This window comes from Nicotiana attenuata, unplaced genomic scaffold (assembly GCF_001879085.1).
Source record: "Nicotiana attenuata strain UT unplaced genomic scaffold, NIATTr2, whole genome shotgun sequence".
Taxonomy (NCBI): domain Eukaryota; kingdom Viridiplantae; phylum Streptophyta; class Magnoliopsida; order Solanales; family Solanaceae; genus Nicotiana; species Nicotiana attenuata.
Window position 1 is genome coordinate 629,371 of NW_017670444.1, and position 11,681 is coordinate 641,051.

General features: G+C 33.6%; 1 protein-coding gene across 1 annotated transcript; it reads right to left on the reverse strand.

Annotated features, from left to right (window-relative positions):
- Nucleotides 1-1,803: 1,803 nt before the first annotated feature.
- On the reverse strand, nucleotides 1,804-5,219 carry LOC109239503. Its single transcript, XM_019406073.1, has 7 exons — nucleotides 4,925-5,219; nucleotides 3,685-3,762; nucleotides 3,379-3,596; nucleotides 3,147-3,242; nucleotides 2,918-3,031; nucleotides 2,353-2,770; nucleotides 1,804-2,025 (listed from the first exon to the last, which is right to left on the reverse strand). The coding sequence occupies exons 1-5, from the start codon at nucleotides 4,989-4,991 to the stop codon at nucleotides 2,930-2,932; spliced, it is 561 nt and encodes a 186-aa protein (XP_019261618.1). The 5' UTR covers nucleotides 4,992-5,219; the 3' UTR covers nucleotides 1,804-2,025; nucleotides 2,353-2,770; nucleotides 2,918-2,929.
- Nucleotides 5,220-11,681: the final 6,462 nt, after the last annotated feature.

Below are 11,681 nucleotides of genomic sequence, written 5' to 3' on the forward strand. Positions count from 1 at the left end.
CGTCATATTTTCACTTTTTTCTTGAAGGGCAATTAGCTCATCATCATTCATGGAAGAGTTGTCTACTTTGCTTGGATTCTTCTCAGTTAAAACGTAATAGACATTGAGAAGACTCAAATAAAAAAATACTTTACCGTTCCATCTCTTGAAATGAGTACCGTTGAAACGGAATGGCTTGTTGAGATCTCCCACCTTGATATTCGCGGATTTTTCAACTGTAGCCATGATAAATCTCCTTAAAATTGATGGTGAAATTACAATTACAGTTAAAAAATAAAATGAAGAAAATAAAATATCTTCAGGCTGAGGCGTGAATATCTCGCTCTCTTTAAAATGATTCAAGTCCATTGCAACAAAGTCTTCATTGGTCCACCAGTAATCCTCTTGACTTGTCTCCCCCAGGATACAACAGCCCGATCACGTCGTATGACTTGAACAAACTCTGGACAAGTTGTTGAGTCCAAAGCTCCACCAAGATACCTTCCTTCAACAAAGTAAAAACCCTCTTCTTCTTTTTTTACAACTTTAACCTCACTTTTTTTAAACACTCTACAATTATCTTTACACACCACATTATGAAAGAAAGACTCATATTTATAGGTGTAGGGATTCTTCCTTGGATTAAATTGGAAGAAAGTGGGGTAATAACTTATGAAATCATGGAGAACATGGGATAATTAGTGTGTAAATAGCGGTAGAACATGAGAGAACAGTTACAAAAGAGTTATGGCCATTTTCTACATCAAGGAGTAGTGAAATTTATCGGAGTTATGACCATTTTTTCCATCATGGAGTATTGGGAGTTATGACATATTTTATTTTAATAATAAAATGCTAAAATACTAACAAAAGTGTATGCTAGAGAGCCTCATTATAATGTGTTCAATATGACATCCTTATTAATTTCATACGATTTCAAAGTATAACAAACATGTAAATACCTTTTAAAATAACCATCTGCAATAATAATAACACAATTATGAGAAATGATACATAGAAACCGTAAAACTGAGGGGGCTTATTTGTAGTTACTTTATAAGTGACAAAATTATATAAATATTTTTTTATTTCGTCAGTGCATAAAACTTATACTCAAGATCTATATTATTAGAAGCGAAAGAACACACTTACCATGGAAGTGAGCTATAGGTATTTCTCCATTCTGGATGAATTCAAACTTGAAAGCATCTCCTACTTTGAGACCATTTGCTGTTCTGAATTTTGACCATCCACTTAAATTTCCAAAATGATGTCCTTCTCTCCCTGGCCACACTGACCAAGATCTATGTTCTTTATTTTTCAAAATCAATTCACACTTTCTATCCATCAATCCATTTGACTTTACAAAATCCAGTGGAAGATACTACAACACCATTCATTCCATTATCACTACAAAAAACCAGGGCATTTGCGGCGGTTTTGTTTGCGTATTACGGCGGTTTGAAACCGCCACTATCACCAATAATGGCGATTTATGAAAACGCCGAAATTGAGTGCGCCAAAAAGGTAATCTGGCGGTTTTTCGAAAACCGCCAAAACTGTATATTGCATAAAATGGCGGTTTTGTACTGCTTAAAGTGGCTGTCTGAAACTGCCATAATTACAAAATTTGATAATTCACAAACTAAATATCTATGGCGGTCCTAAACCGCCGTAATTATCCTTGTAGGGCCCAGCATTTTCTCCATAATTTTTAATTCTTTTTCACATTTCTTGCATTCCATTTTACACACTGTCCCCCTACAATCAGACTTGTATTTTACTTTATAATAGTTTTGACACATATATAAGAGGAAGATTTGGTAAAGAAATTATTCATCATATATAAAAAGAATTAAGCAATTCAAAATTACATCATAAAATCTAGTAACTAAATTTCAAGGAGTAATATTTTACATTCCATGAGGAAAATTATTCTGCAAAATCCTAGACTTGTTCTTTGTTGTTTCGATCTGGTGTTCTTCTTGGGTTGTTGACAAAGAACAAGTCTAGGATTTTGCTATTATCCAGTACCTACAAAATAAACTGAAACAACAAGCAATAAGTAACTCAAATGGATCAAGATACAATCATAATCTTCTTCACGAAAGGAGGAACATCAGTATGTATAGAGCCAATCAACTGCTTGCTTAAACCATTTTGATCTAATCCAACATTCAATTTCTTCAATGTAAATAATGACTAGATTATCACATTACTAACAAATTGTTGGTGCAACAGAGGAGTACTTAAGATTAAGAGGAGTATTACACATCAATTGGACAAATACATGCATACTTAAGATTAAGAAGAGTACGCATGACACAAACAACTAAAAAGGAAGACACAAAAGAGGAAAGAGAACGTATTTACCTTGGAGCACAAATACAAACGAGACTCGTGAAGCCTCCGCAAGAGAATGCGCAGACTTGCTGTGTTCAAAGTGCTTGAGCTGCATCCGCAACCTTATCTACAAGCTAGAGAGATATCAAGTTCATTACACCTGCAAAATGCATGTCAATTTTCTGTACTTTGACCATCGGATTAGAAATTAGCATGTGCAGGTGAAATATTACTCAAAAGAAGCTGCTGCATTTGTTGACCATAAACTGAAATTAGGTGAGAAAATGCTCTTCCAACATTAGCCTTGACTTCAGTGGGATTGTCTCTGGATGGACCATTATCATCATTGCCACCGCACAAGCAGAGTTGTCTCTCACCAGATTATCTAGCTCAAATTCGCCAAATAATGGGTAAAGACCCCGTAAGGCATCCCCATAATATCTAGAATCTAGAATAAAATGAATAAATCAGATATATGATGTACCAACGAAGAAGGCAGATGGTAAATAAATCAGTGGATACAACCCCACAAACTCAGAACACTTCTTAGGAATAGAAGGAGATAGATAAACAAGGTGTGCATATGAAAGCATACTTCAAAGCAGCATCACCACCATTTTTTGCAAAACTCGCCAACACAAAATGATGCATTCCTTCGGTTTGTAGCATCTGCTGATGCTAATTCTTTAAGAACCAGGGACATCAAAGCCTGAAACATTATTAGTATTCTCCAATTCAGTTGCAGAACTATCGAAAGTGTGTGCGGGTCTGTATTGGAGAGTTAGAACAAAAGAACCAATTAACTAGTTTTTGTAGAATTTTACATCAATATAGCCACCAATTGGAGCACCCATGTGTTGAGCAACATCTACAAGGGTTGCAACGACCATGGTCTGATCTTGCGGTGGGCGTGATGCTTTCTGCAATTGCATGGGCTATGACATTAAACACTGCGACTAAAGCTAATCTCTAATCCAAAGGATAGGAAAAGAAAAGATGAGAGTTTGAAGGCTTATGACCCAAAAAAAATTGTATAGGGCAGTATCCAAAACTTACTGTAAATTTCATCAAAGAATTGAACAACGTTGAAAAGATGGGGGCAAAATGGGAACCCATGGCCTTTGAAAATGCAGGGAGGAGATCAGAAACAACATCCATTAGCCCTTCGTCATGTTCAGTATCGTCGTCATCAGCCTCACTATCTGATTCTATGAGCTGGGAAGCAGACTGTTCACGTAATAGAACTGAAGTGGCCTCAACAAGCTGAGTGATATCTACAAAGACGGGGGAAAGCGAGTTCATTAATCCTGAATTTCTTTTTAATGCCTGGAGAATTAAAGGAACCAAAATGTGCACACTTACAGGGCTCAACAGCCATGTGACCAAAATCCTTCATGATGTCAGCAACAGCCATACAAGTTTGTGCAACTGACATTTCTTCTGAAAATTTGGATCGAAGATGAGTTGATTTATAAGTCTGAGATTTTTCTAACTTGCCGTTCACGAAATACACTATCGGCTAGAAGGTGTTTCAATAGATGATTGACGCTCACTGGAGTGACGCTCATGTAAAGAGAATGCAAAACTATAAAACTACCTTTTTATATTCTTAATCACATGTGAAGGATAATTTATGCAGTCGGATAGTCTAAACTTCATATCACAAAACTATAATCAACATTTAAAGATATTGTTATCGAAGTTCGTTATCATTATTAAACATATAAGTAAAACGATATTCTTGTTCTCCATATAAAACACATCCTTAGTTTCTCAAGTTTTTCATGCTGTTATGTTCCTTCAAATTTCGCACGCCCTTTTGTTCCTTTTCAATACCATATACATATCATCTAGAAAAGGAATTTATGTCCTTGTGTGAACGTGTAATAGTACATCTATATTATACAATTGCACGATCACAAGATATTCACTTTTCATTGTTTTTCCTCTTTAAAGTTCAAAAATTTAAGTCCTTGGTAAATATTTACTGTGAGAATTATCGACCTGTTTTGTAAATAGCACCATTTCCGTGGGGCGTGGCCAGTGTCTAATAAGTTTTAGTTCTTCTCCCCCGAGGCTTTGTCAAATTCCCAATAATAGAAATGCTATCAATAATCCATATTAAAGAAGTGTCAAATTCAAGCTTCTAGCGGCCAATCTAAAAAGAAGTGCCAAATCCAAACACTAAGTAATTACTTTTACTTTTCATCTTGCAGAATTAATAGAATTGAATCCCTCTGAGCAACACACAAGTTCTCACCTTTCACATTCTAAATTAAGGCTAATTATTTTAGACAAGTATCGTAGATAATCAAAGCTTAAATTTTGTTGTTTGCACCTTTTTCTTCTCACAACCTCTTTTTGCTTATTTCAATCGAAATCAACAACATCGCGTTCAACTTAGACACATTGAAAGGATTATCACTTCTCTCAACCCTAAACTGACAGACAAGTTCTAACCAAACCAAAAAACAAGTCTAGAAAATTTCAGTTACAAAAAAAATCGTTCCTAACATCACCAGATATTTAAGATCTCCAAAATAAAGCACAGATCCAACATAAATAACTATGTACATAATAAAGGAGCTAAAAATAGAGATACCTGGGTAGACTTGATCCACATATATAAAAGGCACAATGGAGATTAGCGAAGTCCTTGCCAGCTTCATCGAAGATCCGGCGAGAAGAGGAGAAGGAAATGAGAGTTTAGTAGAGGAGAGGGACTCGTCGGCTATGGTGATTTGGGATTGGTGTAAGGGAGAGGGAAAGAGGTAGATTGGATAAAATAGGGTTTATGGGAAGAGAGAGAGTTGGAGGAAGGGGGTCTGGGGCGGAATGTTCTAAATTGTGAGAGTAGATAAATACAGAGTGTATAAACAGAGTGGCGGTTTCAATCAACGTCTTTTAATATAATCCGCCGTTTTGTAGATGAATAATGTGGCGCCTTGGAAATTGCCGTAATATATTGTGTATTATGGCTGTTGCTTGTAACCGCCGTTAAAAACCCGCCAAAATTTCAGCGTTTTTTTGTAGTGTATGTATAACAAGTTTGATCAGTTGTGATCACAAAAACAAAAAAGGCAAAGAAATGGAATATAACTAAAATAAGTTCATAGCATGCACTTACCAAAACTGACTTCTTGGTGCAATAAGGTTTAATGTTTGAAATAAAATAAGGAAGATGAAGATCATGACCATCACCAGAAGTTGAAGTAGATACTTTTGCATTGAGAGGACTCATGTTTGAGGGCTTTTTCCTAATGTCTGTTGTTCCAAATTAATTAATCGTGTTGAAATGAAATGAATAATTAGAACAGAATATGATATGAAAATAAATTTAAATAGTTTGAATTTGAACTTGACTAGATTCTATTAAGTGAAAAATGTATAACTTAACACACAATTTAAACAACCAAAAAAAAAAAGAAGGGATTCTACACATACAGAATATGGAAGTGCATGTGACAATAAAAGAGATTAACAAAGAAATAAGAGGGGGCTGGTTATAAGATGAGAAACTTGCCTTGAAACTCCCTGATTGGAGTAACTTGAAATTTCCATATTGGTATTTCTCCATTAGTAACAACCTCAAACATTATACGATCTCCCTCCTTTAAGTAATTATCAACAATGAATTTACGCAATCCATCTCCAATTATATAGACTCGAGGTCTACGACTAGAACTTAGCTTTAAATTCCACGACCTTTGTCTTCCATCTCTTATAATCAAATCGCATTTCTTGTTTGTGAGACCATTTGCTTTTGCAAATTGTTGAGGAAGGAACTGACATGGTGTATAGCCATTTGCAAACATGATTAAATAGTCTCTTTTTCTTCGAATATATAACCAAAAAAACTAAAGAGAAAAAAATAATAAAAATGGTGCACATATGCTTCTTTTAGCCTGTAAAGATATGACGCTTGGGCCTAACTCAAATTAAATTGAGAGGACTCACGTTTGAGGGCTTTTTCCTAATGTTGTTGTTCCAAATCATGTTGAAAGGAAATGATTAATTATAAGATAATATGATTTGAAAATAGAGTTCAATAGTTTGAATTAAAACTTGACTAGATTCTAATTAAATTATACAGATAGATAATTTTAAAATAACAAGCCTTCTGCCCTAGAGTTTTGATCTAGTGGTGAGAGCATAACTTGTGATATGCAGGTTAAGACGCACCATACATAGTGGCGCATATGATAATGAGAAAGATCATCAAAATAAGAGGCTGATTATAAGATGGGAAACTTACCTTGAGACTTCTCCGCTGGAGTTTCTGCATCACTAACAAGTTGAAATTTCCATATTGATGTACTTTCATCAGTAACAACCTCAAACATAATACGATCTCCCTCCTTTAAACGATTATCAGCAGTGAATTGACGCCAACCGCCTCCAATATATACTCGATTTTGGCAGTCAGCAATGATTTGCATATTCTCTGACACTTGCACTTGAAATAGCCATGTCACAAAGTATGATTCATACTTTTTTTTTTTAGGATGTGGCAATATACTATTACAAGGTCTCTCACATTCCCCCTCCTTATTTACCATACATGTAGAAGATAATATATAGAAAAATGAAACAATTAAAAGTATAATAACTCACAAGGCTATTCTTGAAACCAAGCAGAATTGGTTTGAAAAAATGAGGTTTCTTTGGAGGGAATTTTTTCATGGCTGTCAATTAAGGAGATGTAGTTTCTGTAGAAAAAAAGGTGTTCTTTTTTGTTTTTGCTAAGATAGAAACGAAAGAGTTCAGGAAACTATAGAGTTGCAAGGAAACTTAAAAATCTACTATTTTTCCGGTTCCACTTTATGTGAACCTATTTGGAAAAATGACCGCGTTCTAAATTTGAAAACAATTTAGCTTAAACTTACAATTCTACCCTTAATGAGAAGCTTTTATAACCACATAAATACTCTAGGCCCCTTTTTAACTTTTTTAGGACCACAAATTCCAAAAGTATTCATTTTTTTCTTAAACTCTGTGCCCAATCAAACAGATTCATATAAATTGAAACGGAGGAAGTACTAATTAATGGAATTAATATGCAGATGGCTTTTCAAAGAATTAATGGTGCACTTCAATGTTCAATCAGGCTATTTGATCTACCACAGTAAGCCTAAAGGTCATTCAGAAAAGTAGGAAAATGTAAGATATTCAAAACGTATATAATTGAATATACATACTTTTGTTACTAGCCGGTATTAAGCTAAGTTTTTGACATAAGGTATCGTAAGTTGTTATAAATTTACGACCCGTTTGTCCATGATTTTTTTTCGTATGTTTTTGGAGATTTTCGAAAATGAGTTTTTCGAAAACCAAACCACTTTTTCAAGTTGTCCAAATTTTTTTTCTCCACTCACAAACCTGCAACATTTTTTAGATGAAATGCATATTCAAACATAGTTTCAAATTTTAAAATAATATATTCAAAAAAAAAAAATTCCTTCAAAAATTACAATTTTGCTGTGTCCTAACGCCTGCTTAATTGCAAGAGCCAATTCGAAAAATCTTTCGAAACAATTGTTAGCCATCAATATCTCAAGACAAATATATAATAGAACGAAGAAATCCAAGAAGAATTGCTTTTATAGACTTTGGGATATGATATTCTTCATTGTTATTAAGTTTCAAAAATAGCAATGTATGGGCAACTCGCTACATCAAGCAATAACTAATACTAACATCACGGGTCGTTTGGTTCAGCAATCAGAAGTAAGTTATGTAGGAATTATTAATGATGTAGAGATTGTTTATGCAGATATTATCAATGTAGAAATTATTTATATGGTGAGTAATAATAGATATTTTTATTTTTAGATAGTTATTCTTTTTCACATTCTATCTCCCACAAAATAATACATGAATTCTCACATAATTTAATACGGATATAATTTAGTATCGCCAACCAAATAGTATGTTGTCTTATGCAAAATATTATACAAAGATTAGTTATTCTTATATCTAACGGCTCAACTAAACCCTATATTATCTTGGGCTGAGATTAATTCTTGCCATACTCAAACCAAACAACCCTAAGGATCCGTTTGCCCATAGATATTTTTTCCTTTTTTTTTGAATTTTTTTTTCCAAAAACGTGTAACATTATGCAAGTTTTTGGAATTTTTTTGAAAATGAGTTTTTAAAAAATTCAAAATTTCAAAAATATTTTGTTTCCCCACACACAAAAATGAAATGCATGTCCAAACATAATTTCAAATTTCAAATACTATTTTTCAACTAAACTCCAAATACGACTTTTATTAAAAGATTATAATTTTTATGTCCAAACGCCTACTAAATCTTACAATTATGGTAGTAAAAATGACCCAAGTCACAACACTTGTGATACAGTACATACTCCCCAAGGAACTCTAATTATTGTATGTGCAACAGACTGATTAATTTGGAAAGACGTAAACTTTCTACTTCTGGTAAAGTTTTTCTTGAGAGAAACAGCCTCGCTGGCGTTTCCCCCTCTATGCAAAACCAATCATTAGTTTAATACAATCACTAGAGCCTATAAATTCACATACACCCTGACCCTATAATTACACATCAATCTAATCCTCTTAAATCCTAATTAATACCCCCTCCACTTTCCGATCCTATTAGTGATCCTAATTAATCTCACACGCGTACTAAACGACCCCTTAGTATATTTGGTGCAAGGTAAGGTTTCTTTTTAAAAAAAAAATACTTTTTAATATTATAAATATTTTTCTTTTTTACTCTAGATTATGAACTTAGCTATAAAATATAAAAACTTATTTACAAAATAAAAAAAAAAACTTCTCAGGCATATAATGTTGCAACAAATAATTGAGCAAAGCTTTTAAGCTTATATAATGTATTTTTTATTATACCTATATTTTTTTTTTGTTGTAGTGCATGCGTGTAATAATTTTTTTTGTTGTATTACTGTAAACTATATTTTTATTTTTATTTAGTCGCGATAACTCAACAATTTAAGAAAGTAGAAAAATATAAACATAGTTTGCAGTCTCAAACTACAAACTTTAGTATAGTTGGGCTGGTGATTTTATGGCACATTTGGCCCAATATTTCAAATGCTACTGAAACTAACTCAATCCCTTCATCCCTCTATTTAAACTACTATCTAACTAGTCTTAACACACGCGTGTTGCGTGTATACCTTGAAAGTACTCTTTTTAAATCACATAATATTTTAATTTGAATTATGTTTGAGTTATAGAATAAGGCCCAATATTTCAAACTACTATTTAACTAGTCTTAACACACGCGTGTTGCGTGTATACCTTGAAAGTACTTTTTTTAAATCACATAATATATTAATTTGAATTATGTTTGAGTTATAGAATAAGAGTTTAAATACCTAAAATTGAATAAAATAATTAAGCATAGTAAAAATTAAATCACAATAATTTATTCATATAAATAATTTTGATAACAACAAAAACTCAAAAATTTAGTTATACAATTAAGAATGAAAGAGAATAAGAACTTTTAAAGGATATATTTCATACATGTAATACAAGAAAATAATTATTTAAAATAGAGATATATTTATAATCATCGTCATACTATATTATAAGTGTAAAGACCTTAAGATAAAGTTAAAAGACTAAAATGATTGTATATAGCTGAATGATCATTTTGCCCTTCAACCATAGAAATATTTTTTTATAAAGATGTAAATCCACATTCTAATAAAAATAACAAATTGAAAAAGTTAATTGGATAATTAATAATATCTGAATACTTCAAGCACATCAAGTTGAACCCGTCGTTTATGCAATATTAACAAAAAACAGTTTGGTTCTCTTCCACTTTCCGAATTAATGTTTATTTATATGCATTAATGCCTTATAATTCAAGGCAAAAGACTTTGCCAGCTATGTCTTCTAATTCAGACAAAATATTTCCCCAACTTTCTTTTTCTCTTTCGATCTTAGAAGAACTCGATCATCCATCCCCACATCACTAACACTATGACTAATCCTTATGCTTCATCTCGCAAGGTTTGTTTTTGGGACTATATGTAAAATATTACTGAATCTTTGTGGATTACTGATGTTAGGCTAAAAATCTATATTTTTGCATGTAATTTGCCTTGCATTATATCTCAATCTTGTTAACTTTGGTGTAAATATTTGTGATCCGAGCTTAATAATGGTGATTATATTTGTAGGAGTCAATTTGAAGTGATTTGACAAGCTTGCATGCAATGTGAAGTAAAAAAAATAGAAGAATTTTGAGGGAGTATGATTTTGGCGCCCAAATTGGCGTCAGGCACCAATCAAAATGCCAATGGCAGAATAGCACAGAAGTGGAAAAATTTTGGTGTCCAGGTTGGTGCTAGGCGCCAAGCGAGACGGCTAAGGGCGGAATTCGTCCTAATTCAGCTAGGACTTGGTAGTTTCCACCCTACACGCCCCCAACATATATAAAAGGGGTTCTAAACCTATTTCTTATGGGGGAGACATTATTGAAGAGGCAAGAAGGCTATGAGAACACTTAGAAGCAGCGAACCTCAAGAGTTTTCTCTTCCGTTTTTCCTTAATCTGTATTTTAATGCTTTCAATTATTATCATGATTGTTAGTATGGTTATGAGTAGCTAAACTTTCTAATCTAGTATTTGATGGAACTTATTGGAGGATGATTTTCTACTACGTTTAATATAGATTTGCCTTTGATTCTTCTCTACTCGTTCAACTATATTCTCATTGTGGTTGATTAAAGAGCTCTCAATTAACTGTACCTATTTAGTGTGTATATTGCTCGAGAGTGTAACGACCCGACCGGTCGTTTTGAGCTCTAGCGCGTCGTTCAGCAGTTTGAGGCCATGAGCAGCTTCATTTCAAGTATTATGACTTGTGCGCATGGTCGAAATTAAATTCCGGGAAGTTCGGAGTTGATTTGGAAAGAGAATTTTCATTTCGGAAGCTTTAAGTTGAAAGAATTGACTAAGATTATATATTTGAGTAAACGACCTCGGAATCGGGATTCGAAGGTTCTAGCAGGTTCGTATGGTGATTTCGGACTGGGACGTATGTCCGGATCGGGTTTTGGAAGACCCGGAAACGTTTCGGCACCTATCATGGAAGTTAGCATTTTGGAGGAATTTCATAAGTTTGGGTTGAAGTGCATTTCAGTGTTATCAATGCCCGTTTGGATTCCGAGTCTAGGAATAGCTTTTACGGTGATTATGGTATTGGGAGCGCGATCGGAAGTGAATTCGGAGGTCCGTGGGTCATTTTGGAGTCATTTGGCTAAAGATAGAAATTTGAAGGTTTTTGAGAAGTTTGACCGGAAGTGGACTTTTTGATATCGGGGTCGGATTCCGATTTCAGAAGTTGGAGTA

Bases quoted from the DNA above. Each gene is read 5' to 3' on its own strand.
- LOC109239503 (XM_019406073.1), bottom strand. From the start codon at position 4,991: ATGAAGCTGGCAAGGACTTCGCTAATCTCCATTGTGCCTTTTATATAT. The intron at 3,763-4,924 runs GTATCTCTATTT...CCAAATTTTCAG, and splicing joins TGTGGATCAAGTCTACCCAG to AAGAAATGTCAGTTGCACAA. The intron at 3,243-3,378 runs GTAAGTTTTGGA...ATGCAATTGCAG, and splicing joins ATTCTTTGATGAAATTTACA to AAAGCATCACGCCCACCGCA.